At 35.1% G+C, this 27,084-nt stretch overlaps 1 protein-coding gene across 4 annotated transcripts in view; it reads right to left on the bottom strand.

Moving 5' to 3' along the window:
- LOC149531442 (uncharacterized) overlaps positions 1 to 18,328 on the bottom strand; it is a 323,857-nt gene extending 305,529 nt beyond the window's left edge. For all 4 annotated transcript variants that reach the window (XM_089808939.1, XM_089808937.1, XM_089808938.1 and 1 more), the window contains exons 1-2: positions 18,207 to 18,328; positions 17,840 to 18,117 (exon numbers count right to left, since the gene is read on the bottom strand). In XM_089808939.1, the coding sequence (XP_089665065.1) occupies positions 17,840 to 18,117; positions 18,207 to 18,216 (288 nt within the window). In that variant the 5' untranslated portion in view covers positions 18,217 to 18,328. The remainder of the gene's footprint in view (positions 1 to 17,839; positions 18,118 to 18,206) is intronic.
- Between the last annotated feature and the right edge of the window lie 8,756 nt (positions 18,329 to 27,084).

Here is a 27,084-nt window from a genome sequence, read left to right on the forward strand (position 1 = left end):
AATGTTAGTCTTGCCCTTCTCTTGGTCCAATGTCAATTGGTGCCTTGGAAAGCATTAATCCCTATGATTTATGGAAAGTTAATGTCCAAGCCAAATGTACGGGCAATTGACGTGTGCGCCCCCTTTGTATTGGAGAAATGGGAATTACTTTTGGAGATTCATCCTCAAATGGCATTCTAGAGAGATTGTCAAATTCAAGCATAACATATGTTGGTAGATTTGGTGGGGCATTTCCAAGCCTATATATGATATTTCGAATGTATCCCAAAGCTCCATTGACAAGTCCTCCTATCCATAAAATAGATGTTAACATGACCCTTGCATCCTTAGCAAGAAATAATTCATCATTTTGACCTCCTCCTAGACTAGTACTTTGATGCAATGCTATGGGCAACTGTTTTTTTTACTGAATATAATTCCTTTTTGTTATGGTTATGCACATTATCATTTGTTGCAAATAAATGAATATTATTATCAAACTCCTTAACATTTTGATGCAATGAAACATCCTATATTATTTGAGATGTTCCAATTCCTGGCCAATCAATTAATGATCCAGGATTTGGGTTATTTATCCATGCATGAATTACTTTCATCTATCTTCACGCATTTGGTGGTTTAGAGGCCATTGACGTAGTATGGTTGATAATGTTTCCTTCATCCATCCCCATTATTGGACCCACAAAAACAATTTCATTTGCATCTTAATAAAATTCCATATGAACTGAGTTTAACTAGTCAAAAATGTTGTCATCTGAATTGCATGTAAGATCACTAAGTGTATTTTCATCAATTTGAACATCTCTATAGAACTTATCATGTTTTGTTTTATATTTAAGTGTTTTTTATACCCTCCCTTTATTCACTATAAAATTATAACTTGTTCCACATTGATCCTTCTTGTGAATAATGATAGGTAAATCTTTTATTTGATGTGGTAAGATTTTGGCTAATTCTCTTACTTCTTGTGGAAACTTATGGTATGATCTTTACACTTAAATTGACCTCCAATTGTAAGTGTAACTTGAAGAATGGCATTGACACATGCTATCAACATTTCCTCTATTTGTGTCAAATTGGAAAGTTCTAATGGTTGCGGGTCAGGATCCATGTTGTTTAATGCTGAAAATCGATGTTCATTCTTTTCTTGTCGACATCAATGATAAATAGGGCCTTCAAGGACCCAAACAATCTTCATTACAAGATAATTTTCTTGCCAAATGTAGCACATACTTGGCATAGAAAGTTTATCTTGTGCATTTCGAAATATTTTTTCTAAAGTATTCAAGTCAATCCCATTATTTTCATCAATATTAATTGTTCCCTCACCCTTTCTATTTTATGTTCTTCTCAATTGTCTTTGTCTTCTTATTTGAGATTTGAACTCCTCTTGTGAATTATAATTGCCTGAATCAACATTCATTACATCTTGTAATCTATTAGTTGGTGTTTGTAAAACACGATATACTATCATAGAATTCATCCCATCAGAACTAAGCCCATCATTGTCATGAGATTGAGCTTGTCCTTGATTTGATTCGCCTTTGCATATTTGTATTTGTTGTCTTTTTATTTCATTCAAGTCATCTAGGTCCATAGCTCTTTTCATTTGTTTTCTCAAAATATTTGATTATCCAGAGATCTTTGTGTTGATGAGTTCTCATCTCATCTGCATTTTGTCTCAATTCTGCTTCAATCTCTTTCACTGTCATATTTGCCCTACGCTTGACACATCTTTCTCTATCAATTTGGTTTCGATGATTTCTTTGTTCTTCTCTTTCTACATTTGTCATTGTTCACGTCCTTGTCTCGTATAATTTCAAGCATATTCTTTGCATTGTTGTATTTGTTGCTCTTCATTTCTAGGACTTCTAACTTCTTCTCTTTGAGCATTATTCATTTGTTAGCATCGTTCTCTCATATAATTCTAAGATATTCTCTTTGATATTGTCTTCATTGCTCTTCATTTTCAAAATTTAGTCTTGGGCGAGGCATTATACAAAAAGTGAATGTGTTAACTTTAAAAGTAGTAGGATTTGAATTTGTAACCTTTTACTTACTAAAAAAATATATAAATAAATTGCACTATATATTTATTTTAAGTATTTAATAAATTTAATATCATCCAATTTGTTTTTTTACATATGAATACATTGCAACAATAATTTATTTTAAATATATATCAAGTATTTTGTAATATATTATATTGCTTAATTATACAACTATTTTTTTAAATCATATCATTTGTCCATTAGAACAACATTAAATAAGTACATACATTTAAAGTCATATTAAAATTATTATAAATATTTACATTCTTTAATTAAACGTCACATAAGTATTCGCATAAATTATCAAATTGGTAGAGTAGATTTTCCATAAAGCATTGAATGTTAATATACTCTTACATTGAAGAAGTGGTAGAATAATAATAAGTAAAAGCAAATAAATAAATTAAAGAGCTCTTTAATTTGAAAAAATAGCTTTTTATTTAAAAACTAAATAAAAGCAAGTACATTTAAAAACTAAATAAAAGCAAGTACTTTTAAAATACATGTTGCATTCATTCTCAATTTTAAAATACTTGAATTTGCCACTCTATTCTTAGTTTTGCAGATAGATTATAAAATTAACTATTTTTTTATTAAAATATTGCACAAAGATAACAAAACAAAATTTAGCAATGATAAATGTGCAGAGGTGTAGTGATGTTAAATGTTGCTCCTTGTGATGAACTGTGCATACATGGCATCGGTAAGGTTGGTTACTCCATGCTTAGTTTTGCGGATAGATTATAAAATATTAACAAATTTTTTTATTGAAACAATGTACTAGGAATTTTATGTAATTCTTCTTGATTCAATAACTAAAATATTACTTAAACTTACCTTATTTTTATTACCAAGTATTTTCACTCCACTGTATTTGTATTTTCACTACATTGTGTTTACCATTCTTCGTCTTCTATAAATTTAGATATTGAAATGTTTTGAGTTTTTTTAATCTATATTCTATATTTATATCATTAATCTTACCTGACGCGACTGTTCATTTAATATAATATTGGTTGGCCTTAAGTTTTTTGTTTTTAAAAGCTAACATTAACACGTTCACATCATTTCACTCCCCCCATTCAGCCACTATAGGTTATGCCTCTCGGCATAATTACACAGCCAAATATAACATATCTATTTCATTCCTTGCCGACAACGGGTTTCAATCTAAAAGTCCCTATGCAAACAATCTAGTTAGATCTGGCAATTGCTCGATTTCTGCTTCTTCTTTTGCCATGCCAGTTATAAATAGCTCAAATAAAAAATATTTTAACAATCTTTCAGCTGCTCTACGTAGAAAAACTTTCTACTCGTATAGCCAACAAGTATTCTCAATGTATCCTCTCATTCTCTCTTATAACTCTTGTTTTACAGTTGGCTCCATGCTACTCACAAATAGGAAAACGAGGGTGTCTTTCATCCACCAATAGAAAACCAAGGAACTTGAAGAGATAGCATTTCCTACTACATTACCAAATTCGTGCATTCGACATGCACACTAGATACGAATCCAGATTCGAGAACTGGTACGTATCGGATTCGCACAAGGTCCAGATTGACCCTGTAGATTCGTCTAGAATAACGATCCGCGAATCCACAAGGTCAAATATGGATCCTGTACGAATTCATCATGAATCCATGCAGACCGAAGACAATATGACATGAATCCACACAGACCCAAGAGAATCCAGTGTGAATCCGCATGGATCCTTAAGGACCTTCAGGCCAAACGTGGAATAAGTGCACACAAATCTATATATATATATATATATATATATATATATATATATATATATATATATATAAAGAGAGAGAGAGAGAGAGAGAGAGAGAGAGAGAGAGAGAGAGACTGGAATCCATACGAATCATTATGGGGGAAAAATCACAAATTGGATTCTCGTACCCGAAACCCTCCCCGAACCCAAATCGGCAACTTAGTTTACCTGTAATGTCCCCCCTCAACTAATACATCAAGCTGCTAAAAACAATTTACTAAGTTAGTTTTAGTTATGCTGCATGCATCTCCCAGACTTCGTCAAATTTATGAAATAAAAGGAGAGAGTGTGTGGGGTCGAATTCACTTAAGTTGCCCCTATTTTTCAGTCATGAGTGGGGCTTTTGGTTATTTCTTTATCCTTGAGAGATTTAATGAGATTAAGGCATCATTGTCCTTCCAGTCAAGTGGCAAACTCATCTACTATAAAACCATCTAATATCTAGGGTTTTGTGGTTGTTTGGCTTGTGAAGTCTTGTAAGGCAGTGTTGAGGATGAATGATCTATTTTATCTTGATTTATGTTTTTTTATCTCTACAACTAGAACATAGCCTTACCAGGATGGAACCCTTGGTAATGAAGAGCTAGGACGTCAACCCAAGCTTCAATCACAGTTAAGTTTGCTGCTGGTACTACAGGGATAACATGTATCTGAGGATTAGCGCTATGAAGTAATCGCTGGCAGCTTGGATAGCAGCAATAGTGTAGGGGATATCGCAGATTAAAAGGGAAACTCTCAGCAGAAGGAAACAACAGAATTTAATTAGCCATCAATATACGCCTGGGCTGTGATTCACAACTAGATACCTAGCCCGTTCATCATAAGAAGACCATAAATCTGCTATGGCCCATTCAAGTACTATTCTATCAATGTTTCCTCTGATAAAATATTTAGCTCTTACATTGTTCTATCCTCATTGTTTATCTTATGAGCTTAGTTTAAAAGTTTTCAATAAGAATCAATAGAAATTGATATATCATGAATTCTTTATACGCTCTGAATTAGATCATGCTTTTAGATGTCTTTGCATTATTTCCATTAGTAAGGATATTTCATTTCCTATTTTTACTCTTCCTTTCTGTTTAAGACAATCAAGCTTCCATGATCATGACGACTAAACATTAAAACATACTAAAAACTATTGGAACATATATTTGTTAAGGTAATGAAGTATGGAGACACCCCGTACGGAGGCACACCGTACAAAGATCACCATACAAGAGATCATTGTATGGTGTAATGAATCCATTGTACATGTGATACAACATTAAGTTTGTCTAGTACAGTGAGTGTGGTATGGTGAGTACGATGATGCCATTAAGTTTTGACAAGTATGGTGAAGGAGGAATTTGGTACAATTAATCTGGTATGAGGGCCATAGTTCTGGTGCAGTGTCATTTTGGTACAATGCTCCTGTGGTGGTGGCATATAGTGATGCCTGTGGAATAGTTATTATTTTCTGTTGTGACTGATGACTATAGACCGTTTTGAAATGTAATGGTTTCTATATCGAACTCTACACCGAATTGCAGTATGCTTAAATCGCTACTAGACTCAGAAAGAACTGATATAGATGAAAATCAGAGAGATTGAAGAGTGTAATGTCTCCATTTTTGTCGGTTGAGAGATTAGCCTATTATTGAGATCTTCATAGACTAATTATTGTGAATAGAGGGTCTTCTATGGTAGTGGCTTGGCTTGGGAGGGTCTTGTCTTCTCCACAATTCAGTAAACTACTGGTTGGTCTTCGTTTGGCTCAGCTTGGGCCTAGTTTTGTGTACTTACTATTTGTGGTAAGTCGGGTGTTGATTGAGATGGACCCTTTCTATTTTTGGAAAGTGCATTTGGTCACATGGAGAAATAATAGGTATGACTCCTATTTCAAATGGCATATTTAAATGATGAGTCTTTTGGGAGTTATTATATTTTTAGTGGCCAAATTATTATTAAATAATTAAATTGCTTATTATAAAGTTATTAATTTAACTTTATAATTTCACTTAAGTTGAACGTTGAGTTATCATTGGAAAGAGCCATTTATTAATTAGTTAAGCCAAGTCAAGTGAAAGAAGCTAATGGAAGCTTCTAATTAATGTTGTGTGGTGAAGCTTCTTGAGTAAAGTTACATTTTGGCAACAAAAGGGCATATGGAGGTTATAAATACAAGCCCATTTGTTGAGAAAAGCATGCTTGGATATATATTTTCTTTTGCTGCCTTTGTGGCTTTTCTTGAGGTTCAAATGTTCATGCCCTTGCTGAAGTATAAGGGTTTGAGGTTGCGTGGTATTTGAATCACTGCTGAGGTATAGTGATTTCATTTACTTTGAATTTTTGCTGAGTCTCCTGTACTGTGACTATCTGTGGCTGGGAGGTATTGTTAGGAGTTTTGGTTGCATTACCATTTGCAATTAGAGGAGATTGATCTGCATACCTAAGAATTGTGAGAGTGCCCTTCCTTTCTGTATTTACTGTTGCTGGAAGGCACTGACAGTGTGGAGGATTAATTGCAATTTGTGAAGAATCAAGTCTGCATTTTGGAGATCAAAGTTTGTGGCCTGTGCATAGCAAAATAGGCATATTATTGCCTGATTATTGTGGGATGTTTTCATGCTCCTGGGAGCGTTCTTTCCCAGATTTATTTGTGCCAATATTTTGCTCTAGGCACTGCCATATTTCAGTGACTGGTGGAGACTGTTTGATTGCTGCTGATCAGGGTTGGAATGGCCATTAGTGGCATCATTGCTGTTAAAGACCTGTGATCAGAATCTAAGGTGGAGCTGTAACCTGTCTACTGTGATTTTGGAGGCTTGAGACTGCTGAATAGAGGTATGTGGTTGCTATTGGGAACCTGCAATTCATTAGGTGTTGGGGTTTTTTGCTGTGCATCGATTTACATCAGGTGTTTGCTGCCACATTAGGTGTTTGCTGCTGTGCATTGATTTACAGTCAATTGGGTATTTGGTCTTTGCTGGTAGCTTAATAATAGCAGACATGGGTTAGAATCTAAGGTGGCTTGTGACTGTTTGAGGGAAGCAACCTTTCTCGGTCAAGTTAACTGAATTCTGGGCAGATTATTGATTTGCATTAATCGGTATTGGAGCAACTGCTACAAAATCAGATTCTTGAGTTATTTGGTTATTCAGTTGTATTCAGTATATGTTTTACAAGCAAAGAAAAATAATTAAATAAATTAGTGATTGCTCATTCCTTGCTTTTCTACAATATTCTGGTATTGCATGAGCTGAAGCATATAATTGGAGTAAGAAATAACTTTAGCAGAATACTCTTTGGCTAGTTGTTATTGAAAATTAAAAAGCAATATATCATGTATGCTATCTCCTTAGTTACCGTATTCGTTCTGGCAACTGGAAATTCGCAAGCCAGTTCACTGTATATGCGAAATCGATTCATATTCGATTCCAAATCGCAATTTTAAGGTAAAACTCGATGTGAAGTCTGTTATACGGACCCGGGCCAAATACTGTTCCATTTTGAGCAAATGTGAAAGCACGAGAGCAAATTTAAAACAATTTTTGTTTTGGTTGACTTCAACGGCAATAGCTTAAATTTATTTTATTAATATTATAATGTAAAGACTTGCGATAAACCTAAAAAACACAGGATGCAATCAGATATTTCAATGACAAAGAGGAGCTACTTGATCTCACATGATTTTGCAATTAGAGGCTGAGTCACCAAACGTTTCAATGATTCATTTGTAAAGTCCTTCCGTGACTTCACCACTAATGGCAGCAGCACTAGTCACCATTGAAGGCAGCGGCACACAGGTTAACAGCAAAGGCACCAGTTACCATTCACCGCAAAGGTACCCAATCACCATTCACGGCAGAGGCACATGTTAATAAATAAATTATAAATATCATAATTGAATAGTTATATTTGTTATTCAACAAAAGGGATGCACCAATCTAACTACCTAAAACATTGCAAACACACCAGACCTATGTGACTGCAATCAATCTCATATTCTAAAATAGTGGTGTATTTTGACTTGATGTAGTGGTGTATAAATCGTGAATATATATAGTATGTTGTTAAATTGCTATGATATTAGCATAGTGGTGTATAAATTTATTTGCTGCAGCATATGTTTACCTATATATATATTTTTTCTTTAAAAAAAAAACTTGTACAAACGAACCCAAAACGAACCAAATGCAGCCCAAAAACAAATCGAGCGAATGTCAAACCCGAATATCAAACCCGCATACCAACCAGAATCCGAACCGGCAACTTGAGCTATGTCCTTATCAGAATGAATTTGGGAAGAAAATTTAAATATGTTGGTGGGCATAATTAGTCGCAAGCAGTCTATGTTACAAGATTCAAGAATTGGTAGATTAACAGATTTTCGGGTTATTGATTGATTAACAAAGGAACAAATGTGTTCCTCATAAAGAATTACAAAGACGTTGTTTCTAAAAAAAACAACGTAGACTGAAGATGAAATTAGAAACAAAACTGAAGATAGGATAGGAAACATTCCTATCTAGACTGAAGACAAAAGAGACAGGATAGGAAACATTCCTATCTAGACTGAAAGACGGACTACAAACAAGTAGTTGACCATTATAGAAAGTATTTAACTAAGGAAATAATATCTTACTAAAGATATTAAAAATATTATCTTAATACCCTCCCTTAATGGTCAACATACGGATGTCAGAGCATTTTGTGACAACTGAGACCCTCCTTGGATCTACAAAATGTTGAAACCAAGAAGCTTTGCCAGAAGAGTGCTATGACTCAAAACAAATTACAAAACTTCGTTTTTGTGAAAAAAAGGTAAAACCCAGAATCTCACGCAACCTTGCGCATTATAGACAAGATGAAATATTTTTGAGGAGAAAATCAACAAACCCAAAAAAATAGAAACAGATTCAGAAGGCGAAAAGTGCAGCTTCGCCTTGATCAAGAAGCTCGACAACTTGTGTTGTTGGCTAGGAAACATTTTGCCTTGCTTGGGCAACCAAACGTTTTTGGCACTTGAACTTCATATGGCCAAACTTGTGACAATAATTACACTGTACATTTTTCTTCGTAGAGCAATCCAGGGATTGAGCAGAAGGTTGATGCTGTAAAGGCTAAGAAGACTGATGGTTGTTGATGTTCTGTTGAAAGGATTTTGCAGCAAATGCCTGCTCTGAGGAGGCTGTAGAAGCACTGCTACCAAACTGTTGTTTCCAACGATCCTGCTGCAAAAGTTTCGTGCATAATTCTAAAAACTTCAGATCAACATTAATTGATGTAATGTTGAGTGTTTCTATGAAGTGCTCATAGGACGATGGTAGACTTTTCAAAGTGATGACTACCATATCCTCTTCCTCCATTTTTCGACCAACAGCTTCGAGATGATCGCAGATGTCCTTAATATTTGTAAGATGCTCTTGCAAGGACATACGTTCACCCATCATAATGGAGAGCAGTTGATTCTTCAGAAAGAATGCCCGACTCTTGTCAGATGTTTCATGCAGCTCCTTCAGATATTTCCAGATTTCTGCAATTGACTTGTCGAAAGGAATCTGCAATAGCTAATCATCGATAACAGAGAGCTTGAGAAGCATAACAACCTCTCGATTGTGATCATCGAACTTGTCCTATTCTACTTGGTCGAAGGTCGAACGAGTCTTTGTGCCTAGAACAAGCTCATCCAAACGACAATACTCGAAGATGGTTAACATGCGCTACTTCTAGTGGTTATAATTGTGGCCATTGAATCGTAGACTACCCTCCAACATCAGATTAGTCAAGGATGCCATTTGCACGAAGTTTGAGGCAATGTTTAGGCTGACCCAGAAAATAATGACAAGTGCCTAAAAAAGTAGACAGAAAACCCAGAAGGAATTTGCAATCACAATGCAAATTCGTCCGCCTGAAAATTGAGGCACAAAAAACGAGGTACCCAAAAAAATCTGACGAAGACCCAAATGAAGTCTCAAAAAACCCACCACAAATATGAAATCAAAAAAAATTGGACCCCAAAAATTAGGGTTTCAGGCAAAACCCTATCCGATTGCAAAACAAGCTCCAAAAAATGGTGGATTCGAGAAAAAAATTGCAAAACTAGACCAAGAACTAGTCGGATTTAGGGCTACAACTGTTGGGTGGAGGTTGCGGCAAGATTGAGGTGGAAAAATGAAGCTTTGGCAGACGTTTGCGGCTCCAAACTTGGAGGACAATTCTCAGCGCGAATTTGATGAAAATCGCAGGTTGCAAACTCAATTTCCTCCGCAAATCGTGTGGAAAACGCAAGCAAAACTCAGTATTCAGCAGAGATTTAGAGTATCACGGTTTTTAGCAGTAGAAAAATGCAATTTTGAGCAGTAAAAAAACGCGGTTCTAGACATCCAAATGAAATCGCATTTTTCAGATGAGGGACAGAAAAAAAAACCGACCTCCAAAAACTTCCAATATTTCGATTTTTCAATCTCTTGAAACCCTAGTCAAGAACAAGTAGCAACGAATTTCGAAAATTTTAGAGCAAATAATTTCCAAATATATTATAAAATTCTCGAAAAAAATTGAAGTATAGGCTCTAATACCATGTTACAAGATTCAAGAATTGGCAGATTAACAGATTTCCAGATTATTGATTGATTAACAGAGGAACAAATGTGTTCCTTATAAAGAATTACAAGGCCGTAGAGACAACGTAGACTGAAGACGAAATTAGAAACAAAACTGAAGACAGGATAGGAAACATTCCTATCTGGAATGAAGACAAAAGAAACAGGATAGGAAAAATTCCTATCTAGACTAAAAGATGGACTACAAACAAGTAGTTGACCATTATCGAAAGTATTTAACTAAGGAGATAATATCTTAACAAAGATATTAAAAATATTATCTTAATAGTCTATTTGTCTATTTCAATGTTGTCTTCAATTTTTTGGAGTAATCTTATATTCAACAATGTGAGACAGTCAGGCTCTTTACAAAGAGGCAATTTGAGCTTGTGCAAAAACCAAAGAGTTTGTATGTAATTCATTTACTGTAATACACAGTTACTCGAGGGGGGTTTTGTGGTTGTGGATTTTTCCCATAAGGGTTCCCCACATTAAATCTGTTGCTTTTCTCCTATGTGTTTCGTTTTGATATTTGCTCCTTTTTCACTTACTTGCATATCTCTAAAATTGTTCTTGCTAATTTCCTTGTCAAATTTGGCATTTGGAAAGTGTTTTTGCACCGTTTTCTTTCCTAACAAGTGGTATCAGAGCCAAGTCAGTTGTGTAATCCTTATCCGGTAGGGTTTGGTTTTTTGTGTCATTTTGGTTTTAGTGGGAGTTTGCAATTTTTTGTCTGTAGATTTGAGATGGCAGGTATGGCAAGAAGAGTGGACATTGAATAATTCAATGGCACAAACTTTGAGTTATGAAAACTTGAAGATATGCTAGTTGATCGAGACCTATGGAGTGTTGTGTCTGGCGTTAAGCCTTTAGGCATGGAACAAGAAGATTGGGAACTAACGGATCGGAAGGCCAGAGGATTGATAAGACTGAGTCTTGCAGACTCAGTTTCATTGAATGTCCATGAAGAGAAGACTGCACATTCTTTGTGGAAGAAATTGGGAGACATTTATCAAGGAAAATCCTTGTAAACAAGCTTTTCCTGAGGAAGAAATTGTACTCTTTGAAGATGGATGGAGGAACGGCTATGGTGGATCACCTAAACTCATTTAATATGGTGATTGCGCAGTTGACATCAGTTAGTGTGTCCATTGATGAAGAAGAGCATTGCATGTTATTGTTGTGCTCATTGCCTAACTCGTGGGATCACTTAGTAATGGTCATCGAAAGTACAACTACCAAGTTGAAGATGAACCAAGTAGTTGTCGCACTTCTCTCAGAGGAGAAGCAAAAAAAAGTCCTCCGAGGTGGCCAAAGAAGCTCTCATTGTACGAGGAAGGTCAAAGGAAAAGAGTAAGAAGGACAAGTTGTCAAAGTCTTAGGAGAGATTTGCCACTCCTGGAAGGAAGTCCAAGGTGAAGTGTTGGAACTAGGGACAGAAAGGTCATATCCGAAAGCATTGCAAGGAGGAGAAAAAGAAGAAGAAGAAATATACTTCAAACATTGAATCTTCTCAAAGCGACACTGATGCCTTCATAGTAGCCTTGGTAGTGCCTGTGTCTGACGACGTATGGTTGGTGTATTCAATAGCATCTTTCCACATGACATCTCACAAAAAGTGGTTCTCAAAATATGAACCGTATGATGGCAGAGAGGTATTCCTGGTGAGCGGTTCCACACTGGAGATCATTTGAAAAGTTAGAATCAGAATTCAATTCCCTAACGATAGAGTAAAAGGAATTGATGGAATACTTCACTTACCCAGTCTGGCTCGAAACTTACTTTCTGTCAACAAGCTAAATGATGTTGGAGTTCAGGTAATGTTTATCCATGGTGGTTGCAAGATGACTAGGGGTTCTATTGTTTTAGCTAAGGGCGAACGCATTGGAACACTATATAAGTTAGATGCCAAACTTGTATGTTGTAATAGCATCTCTATCAAGTCTAATAAAATTAATATGGCAACACATGGTGTAAATGCAATGGAAGTTAAACTTCCTGCTGAGAAAACAATGCTTTGGCACTATAGGCTTGGCCATATTGATGAGAAATGTTTGAAAACCATAAGGAATAAAAACCTAGTTGAGGGGTTGGTTGATTGTAACATTGAATTTGATTTTTGCGAACATTGCATCTATGGAAAGCAAAACCGTGTTCAGTTTCATTCCAATTCTCAAAAATCTTCTGGTTTGTTGGACTATATTCACTTTGATGTATTTGATCTTGTAGATGTTCCTTCTCTATCCAATTCAAGATATTATGTATCGTTTATTGATGATTCTTCAAGAAGAACATTTCTTTTCTTTTTTTGAAGAATAAATCAGAAGTGTTTAGTCGGTTTAAGGAATTTAAAAGCCTTGTTCAAAATCAGACTAGGAGAAAGATTAAATCCTTAAGGACAGATAATGGTGGAGAGTTTTGCAATGCAGATTTTGACACATTCTCTATAGATCATGGCATTAAAAGGCACAAGACAACACCTTACACTCCACAACAAAATGGAGTAGAGGAAAGGATGAATCAGTCGTTAAGCATGTTGGGAGATGCTGGTCTAGAACAGAAGTTTTGAGCCGAAGCAATGGCAACAGCATGTTACTTGGTGAACCGTTCTCCCACGGTAGCGCTAATTGACAAGACACCTATGGAAGCATGGTATGGTAAGAAGCCCTTATTAAGACATTTGTGTGTCTTTGGTTGTGAAGCATACGCTCGTGTACCTGAACTGACTAGGTCCAAGTTGGATAACAAAGCAGTGAAGAGTATCTTCATTGGGTACGGTATTGGTGTGAAGGGATATAAATTATGGAACCCTCTCACTGAAAAAGTGTTGTACAGTAGGAGGGTTATCTTTCATGAGATGAAACCTACCTCACTAGATCAATCAGAGAAGATGGGAAAGAAAAAGGAAACAGTTGAAATTCCTTTACCTTCTGAAGGGAAGATTTTCAGACTTCAAATGAACCTAAGAATGAGGATCCAGAATTACCCGAGAATGAGGATGGGGAAAACTTGAATGGTCATACAAGTAAAGAAGAACATGATCGTGAACTCCATGTTGAACCTCAGGAAATTTTCCCATGGGAAGTGAGGAGATCTACTCGGGAGAGACGACAACCTAATAGGTACGGTTATTCACTAGAGAATTTAATTATTCCATGTTGAATGTTAATTGTGCCTATGCTTTGCTTATGGATGTTGATGAACCTAGGACTATCAAAGAAGCAATTAATATGCCAGATTTAGATTCCTGGTTGTTAGCCATGAAGGATGAAATGAAATCCTTGGAGAAGAATGAAACCTGGGATCTAGTACCTTTGCCTCAAGGTAGAAAGCCCATGGGAAGTAAATGGGTGCTTAAGAAGAAGAACGGTTAGACGACAGGATTGAAAAGTACAAGGCAAGATTGATTGCGAAGGGGTATTCTTAGAAGGAAGGGATCGATTATGGAGAAATATTTTCTACTGTAGCCAAGCTAACATTCATAAGACTTATGTTGTCACTTGCAGCAGCACGACTTTTAAATTGAGCAGATGGATGTGACAACAGTGTTTCTTCATGGTGATCTTGAAGAGGAGATATACATGCCCCAACCAGAGTACTTTGTAGTAAAAGGTAAAGAGCATCTGGTATGTAAGCTAAAGAAGTCTCTTTAAGGATTGAAACAATCACCCAGAATGTGGTATCAAAAGTATGATACATATGTTTTATCTTTGGGTTTTACAAGATCTAAGTTTGATCACTGCATGTACTATCAAGTTGAAGGTGATCGGATACTTATTATTGCTCTATATGTAGATGATATGTTGTTTATAGGCAATAGTAAGGAAATGATTTCAGAATTAAATTCTCAATTGTCCCTAAAGTTTGAAATGAAAGATTTAGGCTTGGCAAAATTCATTTTGGGGATGGAAATTAGAAGGGACAAGGTTGGCAGAAAACTTTAGCTCAGCCAAAGAAAATACATTGTCTATGTTCTAGAGCAATTTAATATAACTAATTGCAAGCAACAAATAGTTCCAGTATTACATGGAATGAAGCTATCGGTCAATGACAGTCCAAAATCACTTGATGAGTTTGAAGACATGAAGCGGGTACCTTAGGCAAGTGTTGTTGGAAGTCTACTGTATGCAATGGTCAGTAGAAGACCAGCATTGCCCAAGTAGTGGGAGTACTGAGTTGGTTTATGGAAAATCCAGGCAAGCCACATTGGGATGTCCTGAAAAAAGTCTTGAGGTATTTTAAGGGTACATCATAGTACGCATTGTGCCATCAAGGTAACTCAGTTGGATCTAACAGATCAGTTAGCATTCAAGGCTATGTGGACGCTAATTGGGCTAGGGACATAGACAGAAGATCCACCAGTGGATATGTATTCATGGCGAATGGTGGTGCTATCAGTTGAATGAGCAAAGGACAGAGTGTAGTTGCGCTGTTGACAACTAAGGCGGAGTATAAGGCATCTACTTGTGCATGTCAGGAAGCAATTTGGTTTAAGCATTTATGTTCAGATGTTGGCTATGATGCAGGAAGAATTACAATTCTTTGTGACAGTCGGAGTGCAATATGTTTGGCGAAGAATCCTACTTTCCATGCCAAAACAAAGCACATTGACGTACAATACCACTTTGTACATGACATGGTTGAAGATGGAAAGGTAAATCTAGAAAAGGTTGACACTCAAGAGAACATTGCAAGTGCATTAACGAAACCAGTGAACACAGTTAATTTCAAATGGTGCACAACCTCGATGGCATTTAAAACCCCTGACTCTTGTTAGTTGCATCAAGTAACTCCGTACTTCATCAAGTGGGAGATTGTTAAGGTAATGAAGTACGGAGACACAATGTACAGAGGCACACCATATGAAGATCACCATAGGGTGAGTCCATTGTACATGAGATCACTGTACAGTGTAGTGAATCTACCATACATGTGCATACAACATTAAGTTTGTCCAGTACGGTAAGTGTGGTATGGTGAATACAATGATGGCATTAAGTATTGATGAGTACAGTGAAGGAGGAATTTGGTACAGTGAATCTGGTACGAGGGCCATAGTTCTGGTGCAATGTCATTTTGGTACAATGCTCCTGTGGTGGTGGCATATAGTGATGCCTGTGGAATAGTTATCATTTTCTGTTGTGACTAATGGCTGTAGACCGTTTTGAAATGTAACAGTTTCTATACTGAATTCTACACCGAATTGCAGTATGCTTAAATCGCTGCAAGATTCATAAAGAACTGATATAGATGAAAATTAGGGAGACTGAAGAGGCAGTCTGGCCCTGTGCACAAACCAGAGAGTTTATGTGTAATTCATTTACTACAATACAAAGTTACTCGAGGGGATTTTTGTGGTGGTGGATTTTCCCAGAAGGGTTTCCCACGTTAAATCTGGTGTTTTTCTCCGTGTTCTTTGTTTTGATATTTTTCCATTTTTTCACTTACTTGCATATCTCTGAAATTGTTGTTGCTAATTTCCCTGACATTTGGAAAGTGTTTCTACACCATTTCCTTTCCTAACAATATCAAACACCATCCTGCAATGCATGATGATTATGTCGCCATGAATAACATTCCCCAATCTTTTTGGGCCCATTTGGTTGCTGGAATTGGACTGGAATTAGAATTGCAGTAACCCAGTTTTGTTAAATTCGCTGTTTGGGTCAAAAATAACAAAGTGGAATTAGAATTGTAGTATTCTAATTTTACTCCAAAATGAGGTTACCACACTTCCACTCAAATAGGTGGAATTGAGAATTCAATCCAGGATTTGGATTTTTGAGGATTAGAATAAAAGTAAATTGAAAACATTTTTGAAGTCAACTGCCTTTGTTAACCTAAAATATGTTTTACCATATTACCATGCCGCAAACATTTTTTTTGCCATTTTTACAAGTTTCAGGTTTCATTCGGCTCTGAAGATTTTTCTGCTCATTCAAATGATTCCTGTCGAATCCATGCCCAATCCATAATGTGGGCTGTGCCAAATCCATGCCCAAAATGAACTTGTGAGCTGATCCTCTGTCATCAAAACGGGTTGGCCATTCAGGGAACCAACTGGACAAGCGGCACAAAGGGAAATCAATTTGCAAATGTGGCCATAATCATAGATGAAGGCAACCTTGTCGTGCTTGCCACAAATGGAGATCGCCTTTGGGAGATTCCCTGCCTACCGAAAATTCGAATTTAAATAAAACATTTAATAGGGCCAAATACTTACGGCTTTTAAATAGCAAGGGTTTATGACATATCAGAATGGCTTTATGTGCCTTTACGATTCCTCCCTCGCTTCCTTCCAATGTGAAATCTGCAAAAGGTTCTTGAAATATGTCTTTGTCCCAATTTTGCAGGAAATCACGGCCAGTATGGAGTTTCTGAGCTTTGTCACATTTGTTACAATAATAAAATTGTACGACATTAAAATTTGGCACAAAAATCCCTAACTCTTTACCACATGAATTGCATGAAAGACGGGAATTTTCTTGTAAACAAATCATTTGTAACACAGAGCAAATATATGTGTAAAGTAGGCTGAGAAAGAACGGATTTGGGAGAGAGAATGAATAACAGAGGACAACAGCTGATGAAGAAGAAAAGTAATGATCAAGCTTGAGACTCGGCAGTGATAAAAACAAAAAACAGAGGAACTCCAGGATTATTATCACAGGAAATGATTTCCCCAATTTATCAAATGTGCTTGCCACAAATGGAGATCATGCAATAAATACTCTTCTTCCTGGACAAAAGTTCAAACTAAGTCATACCCTCTTTGGATGGGCTTCTCCAAACCCCAACACAACTATGAAATACAGGTTTTCTCTTCAAATGGGTGAAGCTCTTGGCATTGCTCTGTTTGCAGATCCAAATAATATTTTTAAATTTCAATTCCAATTTTACGAACCAAATGCTGAAGATGTATCTTCCCACTCATCTTCCGGGATAAACAAACAGGACAACTCTTTTTTTCAAAACCTGATTTTAAAATTCAAAACATGGTTTTGAATCAAAACCCAATTTTGCTAATTCCATGAAACAAACAGGCCCTTTATGTTTCTATTCAAATTATTTGCAGTTTGATGCACTGATTTGTGTGATGGAGCTATCTGTTTTCATTATCATGATTCTAGAAAATGCAAAGAATAAGTTGGAGGCTATCCAAAAAAGCTTATGCAAAGAATTTTAAAAAATCTAAATATGAGAGTTTGAAAACTGAAGCCATGATAAGAGAAGGGTTAGGTTTTGAACCCAAGCTGAAATTGCGCCTTCAGAATTACTAAACTGCCTACATCATCTATTGACTTAACAACATTAGGGTATTGCACTAATTTGCACGCACAGGGCATCACTCAAACGCTGGAAATTGCTCCTAGCAAAAATGGAATAAATAAACTACTTTAAGCTGAAACTTCGAGAAGCATACCTGGCGAGAAAGGCGAGATATCTCGAGACAGTCGAACGCAAGCACTGTAATAAATTTATTGAGTGATATATTGTCAGTTTCGACAAGAGTTAATAAGCTGGAAGAATCCTTTGCCTCGGTGGAAATGTGTATGGGATCACTCTTCACATCCGCCGCATCAACTGTAGCGTAAGCTTCAAAAGGATTGTCGTGCAGAGGCCTCAGTTTGTCCAGTGTTTCACTACGCCATTCGTCCACGACTCTTCGCAGCTTTTCGTGTTGTGCCTCCATTAATACTACTGCGATACAGGAATGAGTTCAGAGACTTAGAATTTGCAAATTTGAAGAAATTAACAGCAAAATTTCAGGCTTTTGTTTTAGAAAATACCAGAAGTCATTGAGAATTTCTGAATTAGTATAAGGGTGGTTAATATTTTGAATCAGACGAGATTATTTGAATCGCATCACATCCTATTAATTACAGCAAAGCAAAAATATGCAGGTTTCGTTGTCTGTTTCGCTCTGTGTCGTTTATTTATTTTAACGGTCGTTCTGGCTGTCAAATTTAAAACTAAATCAGGTAATCGTTTTATTTGAAAAATATTATAATTCTAAAGATAGATAGATAGATAGATAAAATTTTAACGTCCACGAGGCCAAAAATAGCCTATGGGACAGCAAGACAACTCAAGCAGACTTAAGTAGCGCTGTTCGCCTCTTGTGTAGACTAATGATGAGCCCCCCCAATTGCTCAATGTACTCTTCGTTGATGTAGCAAAAAGACGAGCAAATAAGTAATAAATATTAAATAATTTTATATATAAGAATAAGGTTTGGCAATGTGTATTTTGAAATAATAAAACAGTGAATGTATAAAAGGGATTTCCTCCTTTATGTCAATATTCATAGGGTTTGGTTGGTTGCAAAAATTAGCAAATACGACATTCAAAGCTATCAGATTTCTCCAATCCATGAATATGGTATATGATTTTTAGGAAAGATTGTGTAAGAATTTTTTCATCAACGTTTTGGATCATACTACATTTTTGTTCTCATTGACTCTCTGGCATCCTGATGATGGATCGTGTAGTATGATCCAAAACGTTGATGAAAAAATTCTTACACAATCTTTCCCAGAAATCATATACCAAATACGACATTCATCAATGTTGGAATAAGAATTGTTCTTGAATTAACACATTTTTAAAATAAGTTCTAGAATATCATTTGGATTGGTTTGGTGTCGTAAAATAGGAGTCGGAAGATGCATATTTTGTGTTAGGTTGTAACAATTAAAATAGGAATTGGAATATTAAAAAAATTAAGTTTAATAATTATTTTTGTAACTCTGGTAATATTTTCAATAAATTAGTTTTTTATTTATCAAAGCAAGTTTTTTTGTTAATTTTTTAAAAACACAAATTATTTGAAGTATCTTGGTTGGTTTATTAAATTGACTTTATCATACTATGTTCCTTCATCACGCACTGTACTTGTTGTTTGTGCATCACTAGCCCAACCAAAGCATCCACACCTATCATGTCCCTACAGTAATAAATCTTCATTAGTTCTTAATATAATAATTAATTATTCATTACTCTAATTTATAAGAAAATTAATTGTATTAACAACCATTTTCCTATTTGGACAACACCAAAATTTAAGCCCCGGATTTGTTTGTGTTTGAGGTCTTTAACAAACATGGGTCAGCACCACACCAACATGATGAAGAAGATTTCAAGTAACAATTTCATAAGAAGAAGTTGGACAAAATAGATAAAGTAATGAAGAGAAGAGTTGGAATGAGATCAATATTTAAAGAATATAAAGAGTATTTGATCAAGTTGAAGGACAAACCAAAGGAGGATTCCTCATAGATTTCTTAAGATGAGTTGGATCTTTTGGATTTTCTTAGAATTAAAAGTGACACACTCACTTTATTATCAACCTCGAGTGTTTGATGTAGGAGCATCTTGGGTTCAATTATTAATTAGGGTCTCTACACTCTAACCCCAAGGAAGTGTCAATGTTGCAATCTTATCAACCTTGTCAGTGTTTGCCAACACCAACAAACTTGCAATATGTCTTCCACTCCCATAAATCAGATCATGGTTTCTTTTCTATATTTGGTATTATGGACTTTTATTCTTTTATAACTAATTACTATTTTTGGGATGTGATTTTTGTGATTAAGAATGTCATAAAGGTTGATAGGTTTAATGGCATAATTGTTGAGTTCAGAAAATTCAACAATACAATTGACTCCTCAAACACTACCACTGTGTTGTTAATGGTCAGCATACTTAAGAACATCAATTGTCTTCTTCCTATTAGAAATATTTAAAAACCTTATATTATGTGGGTAAGTGCACCAAGATGGTGTGCAAAAAGAGGGTATAAGTGGACACCTTTTTTTCTTAAATTTGGTAAACCTGATCTTAAAAGAGTCATATGAGGGTCATGCACTCAAAATGAGAAACTATGTAAAAGACAACAAGTGTAGTACTATGAATCTCATTTCTAAACTACAAAGAATTTTTTTAAATGGATAATATTAAGAGGGTCAAACTTCATGTTCACAAAAAACTATTCCTATTTTGGTGAAAAACATAACATAGTTGTTATCGTGTTCTCCACAAAACATATAGTTATATTTAGTATTTTGAAAAACCCTTTGGTAGGATTGCAAGTAAGAGGGAGATCTAGAAGTTGTATATTTTTTCATAATTTTATGACAAGTAATTTTTTTTCTATGATTTTTTGAAATGACCCCATCTTGAAATTTTGGTACCTATTTGTGTGATGGGCATAACTTGCATCAAAATAATCTAAAATCAACACTTTTTCTTAAAAGTGTATAGAATAAACTGTTGAATAATAATATCTAATTTATTTTCCATTTAGTTAATTAGATCAAAAGTTATTAAAAAAAATGGTAGGCATATGTCTAAGAGGACTATGAAGAAAATAATATAGAAAAATTAACTTCACAATGTTAATGTTGTCCAAACTTTAAAAAAGTTATATGGTTAGAAATATAAGAATACGTGTGAGATTATGGTGGTAATTTTAGAGATACTTAATTCACCATTTTCAAACCTGATGAAATCAAAGATGAGAATTGATCTTAGAAGATGAAAAAATGTCTAAAGTAACAAAAATGGAGGGAAAACATCAACCCAAGCCTTTGAGTAGGCTAACAAGCCCTTTACCAAGCCTAAACATGATCACGCTTTAATTTTTAAATAACGTGATCGCATTATGAATAGTAAAACTCAATTCCCATACTATCCATAATGCAATCATGTTATATATGTATAAACTAAAGCCAATTGCTACTTCCCATTATGTTATATATCTTTAGATATATACATATAAAAGTACATATGCTTGTATCATCTATCTACATTTTTTTTTCTCCTTCCTTACCCCCCACCCTCTCTCTCTCTCTCTCTCTCTCTCTCTCTCTCTCTCTCTCTCTCATATCTACTCTCTCTTTCTATCCCCTTCTCTCTGTTGCTCCCTCTCACTTCCTCCCTCTGTCTCTCTGTGATATCCCCTCTCTTTGTATACCCTTCTCTCCATCACTCCCTCTCATTGTCTCTCTCACCCCATGATATTCTCTTCTCTCTCTATCTCCATCATGAGGTCTATTTATATACTATCACCTCTTTCTCTTTCCATCCTATAATCTCTCTCTCTCTCTCTCTCTCTCTCTCTCTCTCTCTCTCTCTCTCTCTCTCTCTCTCTCTCTCTCTCTCTCTCTCACACACACACACACACACACACACACACATCCTACCCCCTTCTCTCCAGTACTCCATCTCACTCCCTCCCTTTGTCTCTCCATCCTATCCTTTGTCTCTTTCTCTTTCTATCCCCTACTCTTGCTCAATCATATCCCCTCTCTCTTCCTCTCTTCTCTCCATCTAGAGCTCTCTAACTATCTATCACTTTCACTCTTATTCGAGTTGTCATTGCTTCGAGATCTGCATAACCTAATGGAGTTACACAAAACTAGTTGCAATGATTTAGTTCCTAATAATACGATTGTGTTTTGTACATTATACAAAATTATAAAGTTACATGTTTAGGTATTAATAATGTGATCATGTTTTGCATATTATGCAAATATTAACTTCTTAATGACCTTAAAAAACTATTGCAAGTTGTTGCTAGGTCTCACTACTGTGTCATAGGGTGTTCTGCTACAAGTACACATCTTTTGTCTTCTTGCTTTGAAATGATCAAAATTTCATATTTTTGGGTGTCTTGTTCATGTTTTTATAATCATTGTAACTTCACCTTTATATAAAATGATTGAATTGAATTGTTTTTTGAGTTTATGTTCATGTTATTATACCACTTTCAACTGGGATTATAACAAAAAAAATTCTATTTTGTTGTTATTTTGTATGTTATTAACAATGAGAAAGAAGAAGAGAAGATCAACTGAGGGACAAGAGGCAATTAAGGAAAAACAAAGTGAGCATATGAGAAGATTATGTCAAGCTAGAGCATCAAATATACATGATGTGAGTGGTGAGAATGCACTAATTGATATTGAAATGATGAATGCACCTAATGTGGCAAATGAATTTCAAGAGCACACACCAATTGAAACTATGAATGCACCTAATGTAGCGAATTAATTTCAAGAGCACACACCAATTGAAATTAAAGAACTTAACGTAGATAATTAATTCAAGAGCACATCACACCAATTGATATTCAAAAGCATGCATCTATTTCACCTCTTGCACCTAATTCATGTAATGAACCATATTCACCTTATGCATCTAATTCATGTAATGCACCTAATTTACCTCATGCACATAATGTGCCTAATGTACACAATGTACCATTGTCTACACCTCCTAGAATAATTTGTATATAGCTAAGATTTCTAATCAACATTGATGAAAATATTTTGAGGCCAATGCCTGATAAAATGTTAGAAATAAATTGTAGAAGAATTGTTAATAAGATATGGAATAACTACTTTGAAATATTAAATGTAAGTAGAAGATGTTAAGTAGCTATTGAAATGATTAAAAAAATGAAATTTAGAATGATGATGAGAATTTTGGGGTTAAGAACATCTAAAAATAGTAGTGAAAGAACTACTATGAGAAACCTTATCAATGCATATCAAGCCATTGATTCAAAATCACATATTAAAGATGTTAATGTTGGTGTGTTCTTACATCAACCATAGTGGGAAAGGAAATGAAAATAGATCGCATAATAAGTATAACAAACAAGACATTAAAGTTAAGTATAACAACATTACACAAAGCCTTGGAGAGGCAAGATAAAATTGAGGATCCTTATAGTAATGATCATCTTTTCTCATTCTTGTGTAAACTCCCATGCAAGGACAAGGTTGTTGTTGATTCAGTAAGAACACTAATTGAATTTTTTTGGTTTGATGGCACAAGGGTTTCACCAAACCAAAAAGATGTTGTCAAAAGGTGAATTGGGAGTACAAATCGTGACCCACATCCAAAACACTTTTTAGAGATAACTCAAATACAATTTTATGAATTTTTTCTTCAAAGTATCCTCAAATTAGAATCAACAAAAGGTTTTTTGAGATGACAAAACCATTTTACATTAAGATTAATCATACACACACTACATGTTTTTTTAGGGTCCATCTTGAATTTTCCATGCATTATGATATTTATCATTCTATATGTTGTACTTTGCACACTAACGATGTTTTACAAGAAGGTGGTCTAAAAGAACTTCCAAAGCCATCGAAAAGTTTATTACAAGTATATTATGCACACAAGAAGATGACAACATTTATTATAAGGTTATGTATTTGAAAGGTTCTTGTGATAAATGTTGTGGTTACCAAAAGTTGTAAACATGCCAACATGTAGATAGCACACATGAAATTGGTCAAAAAGTAGTTTCTCTTAGAAAGTACAAGTTGGTTATGTATGGTGTTAAAAATGGAAAAGAATTAAAGAAGTGTAAGTGAAAAAGGATATATGTGTAGCTAATTTTATGAAAGTGTTTCAAGAGACTCTCGTATATGAGTATATATGTCATACACATTGATTTTGCTGAAAATTATACACTAAAGCCTCAAAATGAAGTACAAAAAATATACTAACACTCTACACAAGTCTCAATTTTTGTGCACATAGCATTCATTCATGCACATGATAACACGAAGGATGATAGAAAGGTTGTAAGAGAGTATCACTTCTACATTAGTGATGAATCAAACTCATTCATCAGATTTTGTGCAAGGTTGTTTTAGAAAATTCTACGATAATTTAAGAGAAAGAGATGTTAGCTACAATCAACACATAATATGGTCAGATAATTGCATGACACAATTCAAGAATGCAAGGATGTTCTATTGCTTGACAAGGATGCATGTGACAAGTGATGTCCAACTTTTTTGGAATTTCACCAGGGTAGGGCAAGGAAAGGAAGAGCATGATGGTGTGGGAGCATGTGTTAAAAGAGAACTTACTAGAGAGGAATTGAAGTACAAAGGTGGCACAATGATAAAAGATACATAATCTATAGTGCAATGGTGTAACTCTACTATGGGACCAGGCAATGTAGGAATTCTTTGGTTTCTATATTTTTTTGGTTGATATGCAAAGATGACATTAAAAACTTGTAGGATTGTTGTACCCTTCAAGGATCAAGTGAAATGCATTCTTTTGGAAGTTCAAATACAACATCATCAGCAATTTATACTAGACAACTTGCATGCTTTTGCTCCACATGTATGCATTTTGTATGGGTTGAATGTAAATCAAGAGAATGGGTTGGTAATTGGTCTTGTAGACCTTTGCAACCTCTTGATTCATGTGAAATACCTAGAGCACTACAATTGAACCAGATTGAAGTATTAATGGATTTTAACCACATATCTATCTTAGTGGAGCAAGTGAAATGCATTCTTTAAAATTGCACTCTCCATTATATTTGATATTATCCTTGTAGATTAAATGCAGGTCATGTATGTGTAGTTATTGCAAATGAGAATTATGAAGAAGGGACAAAAAGAATTGACAACTACAGTCACTGATGGTGAGGGTATTGAGTACCCAATTGTGTTGTTGTCATAGGCACTTGGCTTAGAAGGTACTATTATTGTGTCTAGTTTCGTTAACTCTAAGCTAAAATTAATTTTATGATTATTATGGCATTCACTTATAAGGTTTAATCAAATGCAGGTGCCCTATCAGGAATTTTAATGCCTAGATGTTTTAGGATTTTGAGATACAAAGACATATAATTCATTACTCTAACCTTGTTGTTAAAAAAAATATTCAGTTGATGAAATACCGTGGTAGACCTCTTAACAAGAATTTGTGAAAAGTTCATGAATATGATCATGAGGCAATACTTGAAACAATAAGGGTTGGAGTTGATCCAGAAGGTTGTCTTGATTGATTTTGCATCATCTAGAAGAATTATTGTACACTATCTAGTAGAATAATTTTTGAAAATTCTGTATATATCATATGTGAAATTTTGTAACTTCGCTATCATGTGTATATTTAGATGCCAAATTTTATATATAGGAACTTAGAAGAAATATAAAATGTGCATATTCAAATGCCAAATTATGTATAGAAAACTTGTAAAAATGCAACATGTGCATATTCAAATGCCAAATTTTGTATAAAAATGTTGTAAAAAAGTAACATGCGCAAATTTAAATGCCAATTTTTTTATGGAAAAGTTGTAAAAATGTGACATGTGCATATTCAAATGCCAAAATTTGTATGGAAAAGTTCTAAAAATCTAACATGTGCATATTCATATGCCAAATTTTGTCACTTGAATATTGGCTTATTTCCATTGTAATAGATGTTTGTATAAGTATTTGGGTTTAAGTATGTAGTTATGACTTTGAATGTTGATCGGGTATGCAGTTTTGTCATTAATGTCAGTTTTTTGTAAATATCGTTATATGGTTAGGACAATCCTCTACCATCTGATAGTTTGTCGATAGCCCTCATGAGCTCCAAGTTATGACCCTTAGAAGATGACAGTTGAAACATGCTTAATGCACATTAGGGACACTTTGGTGAATTGTGGTCATGATTGTTCTCAAGGCTCCATAGCCAAAAAAAGGGTGTGACTAGGGTTCACCCACCCATCTGGACCTAATAGAACAAATCCAATCAATGCCACAATGAACTCTTGGAAAAATATGCAATGTTTCCCCAATGCACTAAGTAACACTACAAGTTTTGGCATCAAACGAGAATGTTGTGCCAAATCACATCCATTTGGAATCTCTCCAAACTAAGATAGGTTATTGTAGGGTTCCTCAATATGGTCCACTACCATTTGACATACCTCATGAGCTTTGAGTTGTGACCCTTAGAAGATGGCCTTTGAAACATGTTTAGTGCACCTTGGGGACACTTCGATGCATGGTGGTTTTCATTGTTCTAGATGTTTTGTGGCCAAAACAAGGATGCAACTAAGATTCACACACCCATCCAGAGCTAACAAAATAGTTGAATTGATGCCATGATGAATAATTGGAAAGATATACAATGTTGTCCTAATTCATTAAGTAACACTACAAGTTTTGGCATCAATTAAGAATATTGTGTCAAATCAAATCCATTTGGAGTCTCTCTAAACTCAGGCAAATTATTGTAGGGTTTGTCAACATAGTCCTTTACCATCTTAAATTTTGTTGATAGCCTTCACGAGCTTTGATTTATGCCCCTTAGAAGATGATAGGTGAAACATGCTTAGCACACCTTAGGGACACTTCCGTGCATGGTGGTCACGATTGTTCTACAGGCTCTATGGACAAAATAAGAGTGTGACTAGGGTTCAACCACCTATACAAAGATAATAGAATAGTCAAATCAATGCCACATTGAATGGTTGGAAAGATATGCAATGTTGCCTCAATACATGAAGTAACACTACAAGTTTTAGGATCAGGAGAGAATGTTGTGCTAACTCAAATCCATTGTGGAACTTTATGAAATGAGATAGGTTATTGTACGGTTTGCTAATACAATCCTCTACCATTTGACAATTTGTCAATATCCCTCACAAGCTTACCAGTTATGACCCTTAGAAGATGGCAACTAAAATAAGCTTAGTGCACCTTGGGGACACTTAGTGTATGGTGGTCGTGATTGTTCTAGAGGCTTTGTGGCTGAAGCAAGGGTATCACTAGGGTTCACCCACCCATTCAGAACTAGAAAAATAGTCAAATTGATGCCATGATGAATGATTGGAAAGATATGCAA

Source organism: Cupressus sempervirens, chromosome 11, assembly GCF_028749045.1.
Source record: "Cupressus sempervirens isolate cs-2001-9-10 chromosome 11, ASM2874904v1, whole genome shotgun sequence".
In the NCBI taxonomy this organism is placed as follows: Eukaryota; Viridiplantae; Streptophyta; class Pinopsida; order Cupressales; family Cupressaceae; genus Cupressus; species Cupressus sempervirens.